Raw genomic sequence first — 22,991 nt, 5'->3', positions numbered from 1 at the left:
CCCATGAAGGAAGTTGCTATCCATTTCCAGAAAAAAAAACTGATATGCATAGTAGGGCATTACAAATGTGTTTGTGTGTGTAAATGAACATATATATATATATATATATATTAATATATTCTGTATCAAATGGTGGCCTTCTCTAGTGTGGAGTGGGGATGAAGGGCAACAGTTCAGAGCTTCAAATATTTTTTTAAAAAGTATTTTTTAAAAATAGGGTCAGCTAAGTGGTGCAGTGGATAAAGCACCAGCCCTGGATTCAGAAGGACCTGAGTTCAAATCCGGAATCAGACACATGACACTTACTAGCTGTGTGACCCTGGGCAAAACACTTAACCTTCATTGCCCTGCAAATAAATAAATAAATAAATAAATAAATGAATAAATGAATAAATGAATGAATGAATGAATGAATGAATAAATAAATAGATAAATAGATAAATAAATAAATAAATAGTTTTAGTGCTAGAAAGAACCTCAAGAGCTCAGCAGGTTCATTTAGATATGGTAGGATGGCATAGTAATTTAAGAGCTGGCCACTAGAGCCAGGAAGAACTGGGTTCAAGTCCCACATCTGACAAATACTGGCTATGTGACCCTGGGACAAGTCACTTGTTCTCACAGTGATTTTTGGGGATGTTTGGTTTTTGTTTGTTTTTTTTTTGCTGGGCAATGAGGGTTAAGTGACTTGCCCAGGGTCACACAACTAGTGTCAAGTGTCTAAAGCCGGATTTGATCTCAGGTCCTCCTAAATTCGGGGCTGGTGCTTTATCCACTACACCACCCTGGCAACTATAAGTTGCCAAGAATGTTGGATCTGAACTGATAAAAGGGAGTTTCCTTATTGAGGAGTTCCCTATATCAAAAATCACAAATTCAGTCTTTATCCTCATTTTATGGATGATGCAAGGCACCATATGATTGGGATACTAAAATTTTATATTTTTATAAATTTAATTTTCATCAAGGGATATACCTTTAACATTTGGATGTGGCATTCTGGTGGATAATCCTGCCTTGTGAGGGAAATGATTATTAATAACCAATGATTTGAAGAGATCCAGAGTTTTCCTTTTTTTTTTCTTAAGTCCTCATTTCAAGGGTCACCCTTTAAAGGATAGGACTAATGACAGTAAATAGGATTAACATTCTTCTCAATCTAGGTATTGTTACCCCCACTCAACCTTAGGAGGAATTTAATCTAAGGTGAAACTCTGGTCCATTGTTTTCTACTCAGTCTTTGGTGGGGAATATAAATCCTTTGTCTAAATTGCCCCAAACTGGGGCTGATTTGGAAGCAAATGATATGAGCAAAATCCAATGGTCCTTCATTAGACTAGGTCCACTTCTCATTATAATATTCATTCTATCTCATTACTTATTGACCAGTCAGAGTCATTGCCACTCTCAGGAACACCTATCCTTCCAAGGGCATAAAAACATTGAGTGGGTACCATGAGAGCTCTTTAGCATTCAAAAGTATCACTGACTCTTTTATTAAAAATATGCTGCCATTGTTAATAAAACAGTTAATTACCCAGAAACTATGTCTCTCAAACTTTTTAAATGTTACACTTGCATAAGACATCCTTTGACATCACTGACAGATAGACAGACCTTGGGTCTCATCTAAAGTCTTATAGTCTAGAACAGGATATGAGTGGATGGTTTAGGAGTGCCACCTAGTGCCTAAGTAAGAAATTTCAGCTACATTTCACAGGGCAGGAAGTAATCAATTAATAAGTATCTGTTAAGAATCTATTAATATCCAAAGGAAATTTTAAGTTTTCAAGAGGAATACAGTAATATTTAACATCTATCAGACCCAGCAAAAATTACTAGTTCAGAGTGTCAATATTAAATCAGACAAGATTCCTTTAGAGTCTAGCTTCTTAGACTGTGGGTAAATGAATAGGGGTTGGGGGGGGAGAGTCATGAAAAATTTGGCAACATTAAAAAGATATGTATACCTATTTTATATACCTATATACCTGAGGTCACATAAAATTTCTTGGGCGAAAAGTGGTCGAGTGGGAAAAGTTTAAGAAATCCTGTTTTAGATGACATCCTGAAATATTTGAGATATGTTTTTCTTTACTTGTACTTTGAGGCTCTGCCAGTAACTTCTCAAACTTTCTGGTTTGAAAAGTTTTTCTTTGTGAAACTGGGTTTCCAATGGTTGCTGTGATAAAAAGCAAGTGGTCTTCTAAAAGCACAGTAGAACAAGAAATAAGGGTGGTGGTGGAGTCCTATCTGATTCTAAAGTTTGAGAAGTCATGCAGTGTCCACAAGTGCATACGTCCCATTAGTAAGTAATCATGGTTATTTAAGAAAAGTAAAAATGATGGCTTTCCCTTCAATATTTAATACGACCTGAGTTCAAATCAGGCCTCAGACACTTGACACTTACTAGCTGTGTGACTCCAGGCAAGTCACTTAATCCTCATTGCCCCACAAAAAATAAAAAATAAAAATAAAAAATATTAACGTATATGAATTTTTCAAATAGCTACTAAGTTGTTAGAACATCAATCTTAAGTTGTGTGGACCTAACTACTTAACGAATGTAACTCCTACTTGGCTCCTTTGACCTAAAGGCCCCATAAAACAATTATTGAGGGTTGCATGAACCAAGAAAGCTGGGGAACTTCTGACCTATATTAACTCAGGGAACTAGATGGAATGACTTCTAGAACTAAGATTTTAATTACTCAGAGGGTTAATTCTTGAGGCTACCAAGTAAGAGCACCAAGTGTCAAGTAAGAAAACAAAAGGATGACAAGGGAGATCAGGGCATAATTTAAATGAATATTTTACCTGTGAGAAAATCAAGACTTAGATAAAGTCAACATCCCTCCAAGGTCATACAGCAAGTTAGTAACAGATATACACAGGATGGGATGTAGTAATGGTTTATTGCTATCTCTTTCTCCCATCTTTTTGAATCTCATACCCAACATTACAGAGGAGAGATTAGATGGAACACCACACAATCAACCAGAAGTATCAGCATACCTTTAATATGGTCGTGGATTTACAGTTGCAAGGGACAATCTAATCTAACTCTTATTTTACAGATGAAGAAATTAAGGCCAAGAGAGGTTATGTGACTTGGCCAAAAGGTTACACACAGAATAAGGGGCTGACAGAGTCAGGATTTGAACCCAGAACCACTAGTTCCAAATTCTACACTCTTTCCACTGAACCTAGCTATTGTAAACCTAGCTATTCCTGGATTGAGATTCTTGGGCCATTTTACAATTGTGGGTTCTCTTGTAGTTAATTAATGCATTCAACTAATGCAGACTCCTGGTCTCTACATGACATATTTGGGGTACTTCATCCATATTACCTCCCTAACTAAATACCTCTTTTCCCTCTGCCTAAAGTTGGGGGAAAGAATGTAGCTACATAGAATTATTTTGTGCAATTAGAGTTTTTTGTTCCACCATCCCAATAATATCCAACCTTTTCAAAATGTATCAACAAGTATTCCAGACTTCATAAGTACAACGTAGTAGACGTTATATTTAATGAACTACATGTATGTATATGTGTGTATGTGTATGTATGTATGTATATACACATATGTGTGTATATGTATACATGCATATGTGTGTACACAGAGAGAGAGAAAGAGACAGACAACCAAGCAGTGCAGTAGATAGAGTGCCAGGCTTGGAATAAGGAAGACTTCTCTTCCTGAGTCACACCAGCTGTGTGACCCTGGGCAAGTCCCTTAACCCTATTTGCCACAGTTTCTCCATCTGTGAAATGAGCTGGAGAAGGCAATGGTAAATAACTCCTGTATCTTTGTCAAGAGAATTCCAGAGAGGGTCATAAAATTCAGACATGACTGAAAAATTACTAAAAATAATAAATAAATAAGTTGTGTGTATGTATACGTGTGTGTGTTCCTTTACTTATGAATGCACTATTGTATCCCCCCAATAGCAGGTAAGCTCTTTGAGGGCAGGAATTGATTGGGGCTTTTTCTTCATATCTCCAGAATTGATTATTGTGTCTTTTACATAAGAATAAATTAATATATGTTTGCTGACTTGAATTTCAATGAATTTAATTATCTCTTTGATGACTGAGTCTTTGTCCCTGCATCAGGACCATCATCATGAACATTGGATGCCACTAGACAGAGTTATAGATGTAGATGATAAGATTTTATCTGGAAGGGACCTTCAAAATTATCTAATTTAACCTCATCATTTTACGGATAACAAAAATGAATCTGAGAGAAGTGAATTGATTTCTCCCCAAGTCATATACACAGATAGAAAAGTTAGGATGCAAAACCATGTGTCCTGAGTCCAAATGGTTTTCTTTCCGTTTTACCAGAATGTCACAGAACCACAAAGTTTAAAGAAAGCTCATAGACCATCTAGTCCAACCCATATTTCAACAAGAATCATCTCTAAAATGCCCCTGATAAGTAGAGGAGGAGGCAATGCCCAATGCCACCTGAGGCCCAGTGGACTTGTTTCTAGCATTCTCCCTACTTCTTTTATGAGCATCTCTCCTCAAAAGAGCTGGCCTGCTTTACCATCTAGTTGTGAGTTCCCTATTTCTCTGTACTAAATCTTTGGTCTTCTGTACCCTCCTGAGTCTGTATTAAGACTGTGATGTGAATGAAAGTCTAGCAAAGCAGACTGAGAAGAAGCAGGCAGATTGGTAGGAGGAAATTCAACAGAAAGTAGTCAGGAAAACCTGGAGAGAAGATGGTGTCTAAGAGAAAGGGATCAACAGTGTCAAAGGTTAAAGAGAGGTCGATAAGGATATAGGTTAGGAAACCTATTTCATTTGGCAGTTAAGAGATTATTGATAAATGTGAAGACAGAAGTTGAAAAATAAAGTAAAAAAAAAGCCAGATAGCAGTAGGGGGAGCAAAGGCACCTAATGTATACGTATTTCTCAAGAAGTTTATTAAGGCGAAGAGAAAGATAGGATAATCAGATCAAGTAAAGTTTGTTTGGTTCTGTTTTTTAAGGATATGGAAGACATGGGTATGTGTTTATAGGCAACAGGAAATGAACCAGTAAATAGGGGAAATTGATGATAGAGAAGTAAATCTGCTGAAGAAATATGAAGAGGATGGGATTAAGACGGCATAAAGAAGGGGTTTTCCTTGTCAGGAGAAAGGTGACCTTTTCGTGTGAAAAAGGGGGAAGGAGAAGTTAGGAGAGTAAGATATGAGGAGAGGAGAAGAGAGGAGAGAAGTAGAAGAGGAGAGGAGGGGAGAAGATAGGAGGGGAGGGGAGAAGATAGGAGGGGAGGGGAGAAGATAGGAGGGGAGGGGAGAGGAGAAGAGACGAGACGAGATGAGACAAGGAGAGGAGAGGAGAGGAGAGGAGAGGAGAGGAGAGGAGAGGAGAGGAGAGGAGAGGAGAGGAGAGGAGAGGAGAGGAGAGGAGAGGAGAGGAGAGGAGAGGAGAGGAGAGGAGAGGAGAGGAGAGGAGAGGAGAGGAGAGGAGAGGAGAGGAGAGGAGAGGAGAGGAGAGGAGAGGAGAGGAGAGGAGAGGAGAGGAGAGGAGAGGAGAGAAGGAGAAGGAGAAGCTCTTGGAAGAATAAATTGTTGTTGTTCAGTCATTTCAGTTGTGCCTGACTCTTCAAGACCTTATTTGGTGTTTTCTTGGCACAGATACTAGAGTGGTTTGCCATTTCCTTCTCCAGCTCATTTTGCAGAGGAGGAAAGTGAATGGAACAGAGTTAAGTGCCTTACCCAGGGTCATGCAGGTAGTAAGTGTCTGAGGCTGGACTTAAACTCAGATCTACCTGACTCTGGGTCTGGTGCTCTATCTACTGTGTTACCTAGCTGCCCTGAAGAATAAGTAAGACCTAGCAAACAAACTGACTAAATGAAGGAAGTAAGAAAGAAAGAATCAAAGATAACCAGAAGAATGACAATGCCTGTATAAGGAAGGATAGAAAGATAGTATTTTCTAGATCCCTGCCATACCCCGCTGGAAATTCCTATCCTAACAATGAACTGTCATAGTTGGCCAATAGGTATTCAAATCATGATCATGATGGTGGTGGTGGTGGTGCTGATGCTGCTGATGTTGAGGGTGAGAACTGTGAGGATGAGGATGATGACTGTGGTGGTGATGATGGTGATCATAGTGGTGATCATAATGATGATAAAGGTGGTAAAAGCAAAGAGGAGGAGAAGGAATTCAAGAACACACAAAAATCCATTTCTCCATCTGGAGCAGTCAGGGAAAACAGGTGGCTTTGAGAAGGCTTTTAAAGTAGGTAATAAAAACAATAGCTTGTAATTGTAGAGTGCTTTAAGGTCTTACAAAGTGCTTTCCTTCTTATGTGAGGTAGATAGTACAAATGTTATCATTCCCTTTCTACAGATGAGGAAATATAAAACAAAGAAATGAAGGGACTTTAATTAAGTAACAAAGTGATCTTGTGAAATTAAGTGACAAAGCAAGTTAATTTTGGAGCCAGGAAGATTGATCCTTGGTTCCCACCACAGTCTAAAAAGTAGGATGAGTGTCTCTTTGTATATGCAAAGCTGATCCATGTCACTATGGAGATCTGAGTACTATGCAAAGCTGTCCACTAAACAGTTGGAGAGATTATGAGTGACTTAGTTAAACAACTCTGTATGTTCTTTCTGAGTTGAGTGGCCACTGTTGCTATCTGATAACTGTCTAATCTCAGGTCTAGCCAAACTGCCAAGAAAGAAAGGGTTATTTCCAATTGGTTACTGAAACCACTGGTACCCCAGGGTAGGAGTGGGGGGGGGAGGACACTTCAATTTAGTAAGTATTAACTAAGCACCTACTATGCGCCAGGCACTGTGCTTCATATACTCATTCTGCTCTCTACCTCCCTCACTGGTCTGTAGAGAGGCTCAAAGAATGGTTAATTTCATTTAAACTGGGGGAGGCAGAGCACTCAATCCATAACATTGAGCCACTTGGACAGAGGAACAACATGAAGGAGAGGATGACGTCAAAAACCCACAAGGCACACAACAATATGCTAACGAGCCCCCGCTGTGGCCAGTTTCTTCAACAAAGTACATTTATCATTGTTTCCCAAGAGAACAAACTGCCTGATAAACACTCCAAGAACACTTATCATTGTGAACATTCTTACCCCCTAAGACAAACTTCTTGACTACTTATATCACAGGAAATGGAAAGTTTAAACACAGGTGTTTCTAAGGGAACATGAGGGTAGTAGCTAGAACTGGAATTGGAGCCAAGAAGACCTGGGTTCAAATCCTTCTTCAAATATTTACTAGTTGTGTGATCTTGGCAGGTCCTCAGCATGCCTGAATCTCATCTTCTCAATATGTAAAATGGGGATAAATATCATCTTCCTCACAGAGTTGTTGTGAGGATCAAATGGCATCATGTATATATATATATATATATATATATATGTAAAACCTGGCTTCTAGTTAAGCATGGGATAGTTTTGCAGAGGGATAGCCCAGTGATGATTATGTGGACAGAGAAGTTAGTTCTGATTGGCTGAGAGAATGCTGAGATTAATGCTGGATACCGAATAATAAAGGACTTAGTTTAATTGGTTGCAGAGACTTCAGAGACAGAAGTAAAGAGAAAAGTTCCAGGAAAGCAGCAGCAGCACAGAAAGAGAGACAGAGACAGAGACAGAGACAGACAGACAGACAGACTTCGGAATGTCTAAATGGAACTTTCAGAACCAAGGACAAATGTAAGATTTGACCCCATAATGTTTTTTTTTTAACCTCCAGAGCTTGTATTTCTAGATACTGTTTAGAGGGGATCTCTCTTGGTTTAAGTTGAGAGCTTTTCTCATTCCCAGTTAAAGAATTCATTTATTCTTATGTATTCTTTGGCATGTTCTAAATCTACAGAACTGCTCTGATTTCTGCTTTGTTTGGATAAATGGGTTTATTCACTATTTGTTACTATTGTTTTTCACTATTATCCCTATGTGTGATTGTCTCTTGTGTAACCCGCATTTGGTAGGAAGAGGTGAAACTGGTAAACATAAAGCTAGTCCATGGGCCAGATCAGATCCATCCATAATACCCATGAGGATTACAAAGAGGTCAGAAATAGAAAGACCCACTCATACAGCCAAAATATTTCTAGCAAACTTTTTGTGGTAGCAAAAATAAGTAATAACTAAAAACAAAATAGAAATGGCTGAACAAAGTGTAGTATATGGAGGGCTATGCTGATAAATGGATAACAGTTGACTCTCCAAAACACACACACACACACACACACACACACACATTCAAAATTTAAGCACTGGTTTTGGCAAACTATCTACAGCCATATGAAAAAAATGCTCCAAATAATAATTAGAGAAATGCAAATTAAAGCAACTTTGACATTCTACCTCATACCCATCAAATTTACAAAGTTGACATGAAAGGAAAATGGAAAATGTTGGTGGGGCTCTGGAAAAACAGGCATATTGATGCACTGATAGTAGAATGTGAATTAGTCTAAGTTTTCTGGAAAGTAATTTGGAACTATGCTCCAAAGTTACTAAACTGTGCATATCCTTTGACCCAGGGATATCATCACTAGGTCTAAATCCCAAAAAGATTTTTTAAAAAGATGAAAAGATCCCATATATATAAAAATATTTATAGCAGCTCTTTTTAAAGTGGGGGGGGACTGGTAATTAAGTGGTGCCTATCAATTAGGGAGTGAATGAACAAAATAAGACATATGAATGGAATGGAATGTGTTGCAAGAAACAATTAAAAGTATGTTTTTAGCAAATCCTGGGAAGACTTTTATGATGTGATGCAGAATGCAGTAAACAAAAACAGGAAAACAACTTATACTACATCAGTGTTGCAAAACTGAACAATTATCAAAGTCTTAAGAACTCTGATCAAGGTAAAGATCAACCATGATTCTAGAGGACCAGTAATGAATAATGATACCCAATTCACGACAAAGGGATGATGGACACACATTTTTGGACCTAGTCAATATGGAAATTTGTTTTGTTTGACAGCACTTATTTGTTACAGGGTTTTTTTTTTCTTTTTCACAATGGGGGAGGCAACTTTGGGAAGGAAAAATAAATGCTTGATAATTTAAAAAATAATAAAATTTAGTTACAAATACAGGTAAAAGTCATTTACTGAAAAAATCCTGATCAAGAATTTTTATTATCTAATGTTCTTCAACAAGAAGTTCACCTTTCACTGCTTGAAGGTAACGTAAAATAATTAATGCTTTAAGTTGCTCAAAGTGCTTTGTACCTGTTCTCATTAGAACCCTACATCAGGGGGCAACTAGGTGGTGCAGTGGATAAAGCAACAGCCCTGGATTCAGGAGGACCCGAGTTCAAATCCAGCCTTAGACATTTGATACTTACTAGCTGTGTGACCCTGGACAAGTCACTTAATCCTCACTGCCCCGCAAAAAAAACAAAAAAGAACATTACATCAAACTTACCATTAAACTTATTAAACTCTATTCTCAATTTTATATGTAACTCTGATTCCACTCAAGCCTGAGGTGGTTTTGTAGAAGGACAGACCAATCCTGTGTGCTGTTAATGCACAGAGGGACATAACTCATGATTGACTGAGAAAATGATAAGCATGATTCTTTATTTTTTAAAATAAACATTTTTATTTATAGTTTGGGGTTCCAATTTTTATCTCTTTCCCCCCTCCCCATCCCCTTCTCTGAGGTGGCCAATCAGATATGGGCTCTATTAGCATGGCACTTTAAAGGTACCCAAAGGATTTACTTCACTTGATTCTAGATACTCTCCAAAGAGAAGGTGATCAAGAGACTTTAGAATTGAAACCTTTAGTGCCACAAACATGGACAGGAGCTGACCACATCATGTGTCTTGACCTTCTGGGCTTGCAATTCTAGAGATTGCTAGGAGTGTTTTGTTGTGAGCTAAGATCTTATCTCATTCTGAGATGAAGTTTACTCCTGCATCTGTGCATCTGTAGAATTTCCTTTATTTCTGGTTGCTATTTTGCTTGGAGTGGTTTACTTGCTTTACTTGTCATTCACTATTTGTGATGGTCTTTTGTGTAACTAGAGTTACAAGCTTTGGAGGTCAGGACATATAGTGTGATCAGCTCCAGTGCACATCTGTGGCTCTGAAGATTTCAATCACCCTTCAAAAGTTGTTGTTGTTTTTTCTTAATCACCTCCCTGGAGATCCTGTTTCTATGGATCTCTTTGAAGAGTGTGTAGAATCAACTGAAGAGTTGGTGGGGAGGAGTTAATCTATCAAGTACAAACTAATGACTACTCTCCCTTATAAGTGTGAATATGGAAGTGCCTTTCTTTCTAAACCCTGACTTGTACCCCTAGACCAAGGACATTTGAGTGGGTGGCAGATAGAAATGAAAGAAATAACTGTAGCCAAAAACCCTCTGGGAAACCAAAGGAAAGATCCTCAGTGATTCAGTCCTTTTCCAACTCTGATGGGTAAGCCAGATCTCCAATCTTACCTAGTCATGCAATCCAGGGGCCATGTCTATATATTTAAACAACACACACAAATATTAAATACAAATTATTTGCCTGTGGAGACACAGAAAGTGCCAAAGGAGAATTTGAACCCAAGTCTTTCTGACTGCAGATGGAGTAACTAGCCATGCTATGGCATACTAACTCACAAAGAAGTTAGTTTAGAACAGTCACATTAATTTTTGAAGGATCTTTCTTTTTTGTCCTTTTGCCTGTGTTCTGTGCAGTGCTCAATAATGCATTCTTAATGATCCATGAACAGATGTTATTTGGCTTAGTATCTCTGTTTCTATTTTTATCTCTGTAGAGTTGCTAAGGACTTAGGAAATCATGGAGACGGAGAGACAGAGACAGACAGAGACAGAGATAGAGAGAGACAGAGACAGAGAGACAGAGACAGACAGAGAGACTGAGACAGAGAGACACAGGGACAGGGAAAATTTTTGATCATCCTGAAATGGAAAATGTTATTATTAACCCTCTTTCCTTACCTAGAGCAAGGATGAGATGGAGAATGGGAGCAGAATGGGTGAAATGAAAGCCCCTTCCAGAGGATTCAAATATCCTATCTATGCAGATACCTACAAAATACGTATATATCTTAGCGTCAGTCTCTCCCCTGAGCTTCAGTCCCATCTCACTAATTGCATATTGGATATTTCAAAGAAGATGACTTACAACTCTACAACTCAACTCATTATCTTTCCTTCTCTTCTCCATTTCCCCGTGTCTCTTAAAGGCACCACCATCATTCCAGTCTCCCAGGTTTTTAACCTTGGAGTTATCCTGGAATCTTCACTCTTCCTCACCTCATACACCCATTGACTTACCAAATCATGGCATTTCTACCTAGGTCCCCATGACTTCTCACCTAGATAGTGTAATAGCCTATGAATTGGTCACCCTGTCTAAAACTTTTCCCCACTGTTTCCCAGGGTGATTATGAGGATAAAACGAGATCACATTTGTAAAGAGCTTTGTAAGCCTTAAGATGCTATTCAGTGATTATAATAGCAAAACGTACAGTATGACTTTGTATTAACAATTGTGTGCATTTATTTATATATTTAAAGTATGTGTATGTTGCCTCCCCACATTGGAATGAAAGTTCATTGTGAGTGGAGATAGCTCAATTCTTTGTTCTTTTATCCTTGGGGCCTAGCACAGTGTCTGGTACATAAAGGGTGTTTAATCAATACTTGATGATTGATTGTGACAGCAACAGAAGCCAGCACAACAGAGTATCTGCACTTTACTTTCTCTCTATCATCTTTTCTCTTTCTATGACCTTAGGGTAGAAACACACATGGGAGGGTTTGAGGAACACCCAAGGATGGGAGCCCAGAGTGGGGAGAAGGGAGGGAGGACCAAGGGAAGGATCCAACAAAAGTAGTTGTTGGCATCTAGGTGGCACAGTGGATAAAGCACCTGCCCTGGATTCAGGAAGAGCTGAGTTCAAATCTGGCCTCAAACACTTGACACTTACTAGCTGTGTGACCCTGGGCAAGTCACTTAACCCTCATTGCCCCACCAAAAAAAAAAAAAAAGAACAAAGGACCACCACCAACAACAACAGCGAGATGGCTTGGAAAAGTGGGTTATGATGATAATGTAGAAGGCCTTGAATGCCAGGCTGAGAATTGTCTGCCCTTTTTCCCCTTGTAGACAAAGAGAAGTCACTGAATTTTCTGACTTGAGAAGAGAGGATGATATGACATTCAGACTTGAGCCAAAGAAACAGTAATCTAACAACAATGTGGAAAATGAATCTTCCTTATGCTCAGGTAGGAGAGACTACAAGCAGACAGACTGCTTAGGCCATTTTTGCAGGAGAAAGGTAAAGGATGACCTAGGTTGGTTGCTGGCTATAGGAATACAAAAGAGAGTCTTAATTACTCAATGACAAAGGAAGATTAGTTATGGTATTGGAAGACTGCTGGAAATAAGAAGGACAAAGTTACCCAGTGACTGCTGACAACAGAGGAGCTGGACAGACTGAGGGCAAAACAAAGAGGCTTCCAAGGGATCAATGCTTTGAGCTAAATCTAGTTGAGGAAGTAAGGACATCACAGTCAGAACTTTACTCAGTCTGTGGATCACACCATGAAATTTCTGGCCACTTAAGCAGAAAAGCAAGTCAGCACCCTTCAAAATGTTGAATATCAGAGAAAGGCCTGGAAGGGACTGGCCCTGTGTGAAGAGAGTGATGGGGGGTGGGGGCCCTTGGGGTTTGATTTTCAAAATGGAAAACTGTGCCTCAGTTGGCAAAAGTGGGAGTTTTCTGTGTTGGGGAATCCCAGAGTCCTGTTTTCCTCTCAAGGAAACAGTCAGAATGTAAGTGACTGGATAAGAGGCAAAGACAGATGCACAAATTAAAACAGAAAGTGAGAGAAACATACAGACACAGAGAGGAATAAAACAACAGAGACACAGGAAGATAGACTTGGGAACTGAGAGAGGAGATGGACAGTGACAGGCAGAGTGAGACAGACAAGAGGCACAGAGAGATGAGACAATGAGCCACAGATACACATGGGTGGAGGGTGGGGAGGGAGAGACAGGGAGACAGAGACACACGTGCATATACACACACACACAGAGAACAAAAACACTTCTTGGGCTTAATCCCCAGCTCCCATGGACACGGAGGAGGAGCAAGAGAGCAGTTCTAGCTATGCCAGCCGAGGCCCAAGGATCCTGGGCAGCTTTGCCCACTGAGCTGGTAAAAATTGTGAGCCTCTGTACCAAAGGACTGATTCCCACCACCAGAGAAATCTGCATTCCAGACTCCTGGAGGTGGGAAGAAAACAAGAGAGGCTCTGAATTAAAAGGACAAAGGGGGTGAGTCTTAAAAAGCAAACATGCCACACTCTCCCCACCCCCTCTACCACCATAGGCAGACAAAGTTTACTGAAGAAAAACCAGTTTCCTGATCCAGACCCAGACTGACCCAGCAAGGAGTGTCTTTAGCAGTGTGAGAACCCCTGTATTTTATAGGTAAGTGCTACTTACTTGTTTGAATTTAAGAGAGGTTCTAACCAACAAGCAACTGGGAGGCTCTTGATTGAGTTCCCAGGGAAACAGGCTTCAACATTTGCCCTTAAAATACTATGCGGTGAAAAGATCAGTAGTTGTGGTCGCCGAAGACCTATGGTTTAAATCCCGACTCTGATATCTGATACCTGTGTGTGATGTTGGACAAGTCACAGATCTATCTGGGGTTGCTATAAAATGGGGTGCTTTTGAGACACTACATGGGTTCTGATGTCCCTCCCAGCCATAGGACTTTGATCTCATGAGCCTAGGTCATGCCAAAACTCCATTTCCTTTTCTGATAGCGTAACTAGACTGGTAGATCAGGGAAATGCTGAAAAATACACTGAATGTGCATTCCTCTAAGCATTTGGTCAAGTCTCTGCGGATATTTTCTTGAAAAAGGAGATGTGTGGACTGGGTGACAATGCGGGTTAAGTGGGTATCAGAGGTCCAAAGGATTTAGCACTGCAAGTGTCCTTAGAGATCATGCAATTCACTCCTCTTATTTTAGAGATGAAGAATCTAATGCCTGGAGGCTTTGAGGGATTTGCCCAAGGGCACACAATTTAGGTAAATAACTGAGCCAACATTTGAGCCCAGGTACTAATTCCAAATTAAGAGCTCCTTCCAATACATCATGCTATGAATGAAAAGCTCCAGTTCAAAGAATATTAATTAACGAATAGAAGTCTCTAGTAATATGCCATAACATCCTGTCCTTGACCCTATCCTGCTTCATATATTTTTATCAGCCATGTAGGCTAATAAAATGATCACAGGATTATCAAATCTCTGGATGACACAAAGCTGGAAGGAACTGGTAACACCTTACATGACAGAATCTGGATCTGAAAGAGTCTGGCTGGAACAATTCACTTAGTCTAGCAACATATACTTTAATAATTATGTTTATTATAACTGTATGCATAATTATATTATATATTATTTGTAGATGGTATACATCCATTTGTTCATATTTATTATGATTGTATTTAAATGTATCATAATGCATTTAATAAAAACAAGTCATTATTATCATTCAAAAATAATTTCAAAAGTTTAAGATGGCAGAGATGGGAGTAGAAAGCAATTTATGTGGAAAAGACATCAAAACTGCAGGATTTCAAGCTCAGAGGAAGTCAACAATGTGACATAGCAGCCAAAAAAAAAAAAAAACCCAAACTGATGCTTGTCTTCATGAGCTGCATTAAAAAGAGCATAGTGTCCAGAACCAAGGAGGAAATAGTTCCACTCTACCCCATGGTGGTCAGAACCAGAGTGGAGTACAGCTCTAAAAGGTACACTTTAAGGGGATAGTGACGAACACGAGCATGCTCCAAGGAGAGTGATCAGAATAGTGAAGGGACTCACAGACATATGGAAGGAAGGAAGGAAGAAAGGAAGGAAGGAAGGAAGGAAGGAAGGAAGGAAGGAAGGAAGGAAGGAAGGAAGGAAGGAAGGAAGGAAGGAAGGAAGGAAGGAAGGAAGGAAGGAAGGAAGGAAGGAAGGAAGGAAGGAAGGAAGGAAGGAAGGGAGGGAGGGAGGGAGGGAGGGAGGGAGGGAGGGAGGGAGGGAGGGAGGGAGGGAGGAAGGAAGGAAGGAAGGAAGGAAGGAAGGAAGGAAGGGAGGGAAGGAGGGAGGGAGGAAGGGAGGGAGAGAGGGAGGGAGGGAGGGAGGAAGGGAGGAAGGGATCCCTTGCTAAAGGGGAGTCATCATTCTCTAGTTTTTTATTGTAGAAACATCAGCTCACAGGGGTTGCTGTGAGGAAGGTGTTTTGTAAACTTCAGAGCACTATATAAATGTGAAGTGCATTTTACATTATTATTATTATTATTATTATTATTATACATTGACCCCCTCCCCTTCTTTGGGGTATCAAGAACACACAGAAGATGAGACGTCACATGGTGGGAAGGGAGCTGTCCAGACGATGGGAACTAGAGAGAAAGGATGCTAAGCGGGCTGAAGCCAGGCTCAGCCTGAGACTCCTCAGCCTGGAGGAGAGCCGGCTCTATCGCATGAACACAGTAGCCTGGGAGCAGAGGCAGCTGCAGAAAGAACTGGAGAAGCTGAGACAGGGTAAGCCCCCTCTTCCCTGCACTGGGAAATGAGTGAAGCTTCACAGCCATACGTTACCTCTCCAGGTCAAAGGAGCTAAACCTGCACCATTTAAGGGACTAGCTGATCTTTCAGGGGCTCTCAGTCCATGAGAGTTCATAGTGTAGGAGCCCATGACCTCTTCATTTGGAACGTGCGTGCCCCAGAGTCCTCCGAAGCAAAAAAAAGAAAGTCCTTTCTGTCATTCCTTAGCCTTCATTTTCTTCCGGTCTGTCCTCCAGAGAACTCACTGGCACTGCCACCTCTAAAGGTGCCCCCTGAGGTGAGCTCTTTGGCTTTCACCTTCTCAACTTCCAAGCTCCAAAGAAACTTCCATTTCTTTTCACTTTCATGACTCAATTCCATTCTCTCCTACCTGCCAATACCTAGATTCAACCTGTCTTCCACTCTATTCCAATAACTAGTTCAAAATCCACACCTAGATATTAGAAATCATAGGCAGACATTTGGAGAATGGCCTTTTCCTTCTCCCCCAGTGCCCACATGTTCCATCCACACTTTGAGAGATTGCCCAAGGACTTTTCCTAGGCACAGATCCTTGTCTTCCTTCAACTATTCTGTTTCTCTTTTTATCCAAAGCAGGTAACTCCAAGAAAAAGTTCTCATCTTTTGGGGTTTTACTTGGGACTCAGAAGAAGCCAGAAATTCCTATGATTCTCCAGCAGGGAGGTCAGAGGCACAGAACTGCTGAACCCGGTGGCATTAGGTAAAGAAATGCTTAGAGACCCAATGTCTTAGGATATGCTGAAAAGTTATTGAATTGAACTCAAATGTTTACTTGGAACTGTGTGAGAGAGGAAACAGATGGGACAACAAACTTTGCTCTCAAAACTTACAAGGTGATGGGGGAACAATTTCAAAAATATATTAAGCGATTATCCCTGTCCCAGAGTCCCAGAATGCACTGGAAACAGCCAGAGATCCCCCAATTTTGCCCTTCTCTCCCTTTCAGAGATAAAATGTGAGTCACTAAAAATAATAGCCTAAGTAAGTTCTACATGCATCAGCTGCTAGAGAGCCTTCCCCTAAGGTTACCTCCCATACACCCAAATACATGCATGTAACATGCATGTGCCTATTTACTTACATGTTATATTCCCCATTAGACTATAAGCTCCTTGAGGGCAGGAACCATTGTTGCTTTCCTTAGTATCCACACCACTTGGCAGGATCTAGCACATGGTAAGTTTTGGATAAATGCTTGATTTACCGACTGTATAAATTACTTAAGAGCACCATCTGCTTAAGGAGAGCTAAAAAACAGGGAATAGAACAGAGCTAAGTTCTAAGCACCCAAAGTAACTTGAGGTAACAAAAAAACTGGCAAAAGACTGATGAGTAGAGCATAAATATGGAGGAATGAATTCCAACCTGAGCAGCCAGCCAGCACAGTACTATGTCACAAGGATGATGCCCTTGGAGAAGGGTGCTTCATGATAGTGGGAGGCAAAGGTGGGCTGTCTCTGGACTCCACACATGTGCTCAGAGAGCAACGAGTATGACCCAATCCTATGACTCATATTTTTCAAGATCAAAACTGTCTCCATGACTTCAGAAACCCTTTGGAAGAAGTTAGTCATTGGTATGTCTGAGTCCTAGAGTGTGCATGCTTTACTCATAGTGATGTTAAGACAAAAAACTACAAAGATTAGAATTGTGTGGGCAATGAAAACTTAAAGAAGAGAATGAAGATCAGTACACTAAGCCATAAGTTCAGGATACCATGGACTGCCCACTGGGCAGCCAGTAGCTCTCTATGATGGAGTGTATATATATCGTAGATAGCCTGGTAACCACATGTAGAGGGGTTCTGCCAACTTATTTATGGGGCTCTAGCCACTTTTCAGAGGCTTATGTGAAAGGTGGTAGGTAATATTAACTTACTTTAGAGGCGTTGGTTCATTGGGTTGGCCTTGTCCCTTAGCAGACTAGAAAAACGTAGAGACAACTAAAGCTATGTTATTGGTCTAAACTTGTGCCAACTTTTTTTTCAGCCTCTCTCAAGTGTGTAGGTTACTCAAATTACTGTGATTACAAAGAAGTCACAGAATCACAGAATCTGAGAGTTGGAAGACCTCAGGGGCTAGTCTAACCCATCTATGAAAGGAATCTCCACTGGAACATTTCTGGTTATCCAGCCTCTTCTTAAAGGCCTCTAATGTGGAAGATCCCACTCCCTCCTTTGGCATGAAAGCTAAGTGCAAAGGAGACATCTAGGACTGTGAGAAATGTAATAGGGAAGACATCACTTAGAGCTAGAGGTGCTCCAAGGAAGAAGTGTCACCTGAGCAGAATCCTGAAGGAATTGAACAATGAAGATGTGGGATGGGAGAGTCCATCAGAGGCATGGGTGAGGCTAAAAGAACTAGGGCGGGGCAGCTAGGTGGCTCAGTGGATAAAGCACCGGCCCTGGATTCAGGAGGACCTGAGTTCAAATCCGGCCTCAGACACTTGACACTTACTAGTTGTGTGACCCTGGGCAAGTCACTTAACCCCACTGCCCTGCAAAAAGAAAAGAACTAGGAGGGTAGGTCCTTGGTAGTATAACCTCTTCATTTCCTAGAAAGTCTCCTTGAATCTATATTCTCTCTTGAGGGAACAAAGAGCCTCATTCAATAAGTACCAGCTCCTCTCAAGCAAACAGAAAGATGCTTCATTCCCTCCCCAGTCCATCCCCACAACATGCTTGCCTCATCTGATCTCATACAGAAGACTTTCAGTTCAGGAAAAACCTGCCAATAACAGAAAATAGTGATTCCCTGCCCCCTTCCCCCAACAAGGTTCTCATTCCACTCCATCCCTCCCTTTTGTACTTACCTCACTCTCTCTAGTATCCTGGTTATTTGGTCATTTGTTCTGACAGCAGTAGACTGTGGTAACCTAGATTTGAATTGGAAGGGATCTTAGTTGTAATCTAGTCAGACCCTCTCATTTTATAGATGAGGCAGTTAAAGCCCGGAGTGATAGGATGCTTTGCTAAAAGTCACATAAGTATTAAGAGGAAGGCTTGCGGTTTTAATCCAAATTTGGCATTTTTCCCATTGTACCATTTCTCCTCATGTTTTTGTATCTCCAAAACCTAGGATGGGGCCTTGCACAAAGTAGGAGCTAAATGTTGGCTGAATTGTATCACAGAATTGTTGAACTAAAGTGTGAACTGCTTCATAGATGCTTAAAGGTCTTTTCTCCTTTTCCCAGAATAGAAACTCATCTGCTCCAAACCAAGGAATATGAAACCTCCAAACCTATCAAGATACCAAGTCCGCATCCCATGGACTGCATAAAGAACAAAGAAGAGGCATTTTCTCAAAGCCCCAGGGCCTCCAGCTCTCTTGAAAGTGGACCAAAAGCCCCAAAGAGAAGCTCAATCACAGTCGTTAACCCACCCCAGGACAGAGATTCCATCAACCAACCACAAGGCATCTTGGCTGACCTCCAGAAACCCAAAGCCTTCAGCAAAGCAGAACAAGCCCCTGGTGCTCCCCCAGATGAAAGTGAGGTGATAGAAATCATGGAGGCCAGTCCTGGTGGGGGTGTTGGCCCAAAGCCTAGCAGTCATACTGGAAAATACGGCTCTACCCCAGGTAGAGAGATGCCTCCCTTTGATCCCAAAGCCTATACTCTCTACAGCTACCTCAGGACAGTGGACACAATGCCAACCTACTTGGAACTCTTTGCAAAGGTCAAGAATGCCCGCTACCTCCGGCATAGAGTACCCCCTGAATTTGAGAGGGAGCTCAGTGTTGGAGAAATATTTGGACATGAAACATGCTTACACCCCAGAGAAGGAAGCATGTCTGATGAAAGTCTAAGCATTTGAAGGGCCTCTCTGGCCTCACTTGAGTTCAGCTGACCAATAACATGCTAGAATCTCTAGCTAGATGGACCCTTAAGACATCTTCAGTTGGAAGGAGAAAAAAACAAAAACAAGGGCATGACACAACCCAACATAGAAATCCCATAATTCATTTCTTCTTCTGTGCTATATGAATAGAACTAGGAAGACTACTAAACTTATCCACTACATGAAAAAGAAGCCTTCTGAAAAACTGTGATACTACATAGATGCTAAATTATGCTCACAGTAAGAATCTACATTTAGATCTGTGCCTGAAGGGAAACATTTTGATTACACATCCGCCATGTCTGTCTTGAGGATCTTCTGGTGCTGCCATCTACTGGCAAGGCGACTGAACGTGCTCTCCTTAACTTGCAACCATACCATGGTAGCAATCGTTTCTATCATTTCTACAGCACTGTGATACTGGAGTCTCACAATAATGCAGATATTAATAATGCCCCAGTTTGAAGGTCAGGGATATTAGAAGTGGCTTATCTACTGTTACATGGTTAATATCAGACAAGTAGGATTCGAAGCCAGATCTGTACCAATGTTGAGTTCAGCATTCTTTCCACTAGGCCTGATGGTGATAACAGGGCAGAAAACCTTTGGAGGTAGAAAAGACCTTGGAAAATATCTAGTCTGTTCCTTCTCTACAGCTAAGGAAAGAGATCCACAAAAACAAGATGTGCTATGCAAGGTCCTACTATTGTCCAGTTCTTTTTCAGTCACGTCCGATTCTTCGTGATCCCCTTTGGGGCTTTCTTTGCAAAGATCCTATAGTGGTTTGCCATTCCCTTCTCTAGCTTAGTTTACAGATGAGCAAACAGGCAAACAGGGTGAAGTGACTGGCCCAGGGTTACATAGCTAGGAAGTGTGAGGCCATATTTGAACTCTGGTCTTTTGGACTCCAGGCCCAGCATTCTATCCACTGTACCATCCAGCTGCCCTGTCCTACTGAAAATTTTCTCTTCTCTTCATTTCATGACCTCTGCTAAGGACCTTTGTGGTTCAGATTGAGTTTCTAATGACAAAAATCTTCTTCGGTCCTAGCAAGAAAGCAGAGCCAGTTTGGCCTTGTCCAACTCATTGGCAACTAAGTGTTTCTATCCTGCTCCCTATATGACACAGAGCCAACACTCTAGGCAGAAAAACAAATTCAAAGTAGACAGCTTCAGGAAAAAGCTGATTATTAAAGTGACTTTTTTATTTTTTTAAATGTTTTTTTTTTCAATCCGAGCTAACCCAAACAAATTGTCACAATTAAATAGAAAATAAAGTCACACCATAACACGTAATTGTACTTAGGTCGATATTTTGATATGCAACACCAAGTTCTGGATTTTTCCATGCTTACAAGGAGGGAGAATTGCTCTGAACTTTGTTTTTTTCCATACCCAAGGGGCTGTAAATTTCCACAAGACAAGTGAAAACGTTTCAAGACCCTTCCTTGTGTTCATCAAGTCGTTACAAAGCCCATAAGTCTTCTTAAACATAAAGGATAGCCACCAAAATTTTGGTCCCAGATTAAGTGATGTCCATAGGTCTTGACCAGTAACATTAAAGGATCACTGGTGGTTACTTCCAAATGCAGTTGTGTACACTGGGTGTAGAAAAGAAAGTGCTATTAGTCAGGGTGGTTGACACACCTGAACTGTCTTAGGCACCTGGGACCTTGAAGAAGAGTGAAGGCAAAAATTCAGTTAATCCCTCCCCATCCTGATACCTCCCTTTGAAATTTAATGAGGAAAAATGTAAAGTACCAAACTAAGGTTAAAAAAAAAACTAAACTAAAACTAAAACAAAAACCCAAACAGTACAAGAACAGATTGGGGAAAGCCAGGCTAGCTTATGTGGAAAGTGAATTCAGCTGATGCAGTAACACAAATCTTGCAGAACCTTGCTGTTTATAAGCCTATGAGACTATTAACACAAAGTTTTTATATCTCTATTTTACTAGATAAGGAAACTGAGTCTCAGAAGTTAAAAGACTTGTCTGAGGTGACACATCTGAGCTCAAACTCAAATCAACATCTTCTGACTCCGAATCTAATGTTTTTCTCTTCTATGCTATGCTGCCTCTGAGATGATCAAAAAGAGAGTCAACTATTTTAAACATCATATAAAACACAAGGATTAGGTCATCTGTGTCTTCAGGCTCCTTAGTGATGAGCAGAATAAAATAAATTCTTAATAAATTAAAGATGATGCATTGTACAGTTCCACTTACAAATCTAGATCAAATGTTGATCTTCTCTGATGAACGGTTGGGAGGAAGGTAGGGAGACAATTCAAAACTCCAAATGTAACCCAAAAAGTAAAATAAGTTTGTTTTTTAAAAGATAGATTATAGATGTTCACAAAGGGTTACACTATCTTTTTTGATAGTTGAGGACCATCATTCTTCATACCCAAAATAAGTTATCCTTCAACTGCAATTTATATCTACAAATGGCCTTTGCAGTAAGTTGGACCACAATGTTCTGACCCGTTAACTTCATGTGCAAACTTAATTTTAACCACACCCAGAAAACACAGTGTTTCCAGAACAGTTCATTCCCAAACAAGTTAGTTTTATTTTGAACACGTCAATGCACTGGAGCCTCATGACAACCTCCAAAGAGAGGGAGAAATTCACTCCTCTTTTACTGGTGGGGAACCAGACCCATGATAAGTAAAGTGATTTGCTCAGGAAGACATGAACAGCAGGAAAAATCCAGAACTCTCTCTTGATCTTGAGTTTTACAGGGTAACACTCTCTCTTTATTTGAGAGGGATGGAGCCACACCTGCTTGTGTATGACTCTATCCCTTGCTACTAGGGAGTCTGGGGTCTCTGGACCACAGAAGGACTAAAGGCAATCGGGTACCTGAGCCAAGTCTAGCACCAATATGCTGGGTCCCTAGGAGCAGCCCAAGGAAGGGTGAACTGGTTCAGGGTTGGATGAACAGGACAGATTAAAACTTCCATACCAATTAGCACTGGGACTGGGTTCGTTACTGGCCAGCATACTTCTGGTCCAGGCAACACAAGAAGGCCAGTCTCCCCACACCCTGAAAAAAAAAGTGTAGTAGTACAGCTATCCAGGGAGGCTTGCTTTAGTCCTAACTTTCAGCTACAGAATGATTTAATCCTACAAATGCTTACCTATTTATGTAAATCAGAAAAGCCACCTTTTCCTTCTAAGAGAAGGGATGTCACACATAGTCTAACCATGTTGCTGAGGGAGAAATTAGGCACAAAGCAATATTAAAAAGGCCAATTCTCAAGGCTATGATTAGAAGTTATGATAGAAATGACAAAGGAATTGTTTCTATCTGAACATTTAAGAAATGTGTTTTTCCCTCTGTTCTCTTATAGGACACACAGGTCTATACACATGCACTTGTGCATGTGCACGTGCGCACACACACGTACACACACGCACACACACGCACACACACGCACACCAGGGAAAGGAAGACAAGACTCTCCTGGTTATTCTTCAAATGCACATCACTCAA

At 40.6% G+C, this 22,991-nt stretch overlaps 1 protein-coding gene and 1 pseudogene across 1 annotated transcript; both read left to right on the top strand.

Moving 5' to 3' along the window:
- The window catches only part of LOC122754588, a 63,684-nt pseudogene extending 57,434 nt beyond the window's left edge, over window positions 1-6,250 (top strand).
- A 7,205-nt stretch (window positions 6,251-13,455) lies between these two features.
- Window positions 13,456-19,856, top strand: CCDC190 (coiled-coil domain containing 190). The gene is made up of 4 exons (XM_043963387.1): window positions 13,456-13,490; window positions 15,410-15,608; window positions 16,230-16,353; window positions 18,846-19,856. The coding sequence occupies exons 2-4, from the start codon at window positions 15,422-15,424 to the stop codon at window positions 19,465-19,467; spliced, it is 933 nt and encodes a 310-aa protein (XP_043819322.1). The 5' UTR covers window positions 13,456-13,490; window positions 15,410-15,421; the 3' UTR covers window positions 19,468-19,856.
- Window positions 19,857-22,991: the final 3,135 nt, after the last annotated feature.

Source organism: Dromiciops gliroides, chromosome 4 (assembly GCF_019393635.1).
Source record: "Dromiciops gliroides isolate mDroGli1 chromosome 4, mDroGli1.pri, whole genome shotgun sequence".
Classification (NCBI taxonomy): Eukaryota; Metazoa; Chordata; class Mammalia; order Microbiotheria; family Microbiotheriidae; genus Dromiciops; species Dromiciops gliroides.
This window is presented reverse-complemented; position numbering and strand designations above follow the sequence as displayed.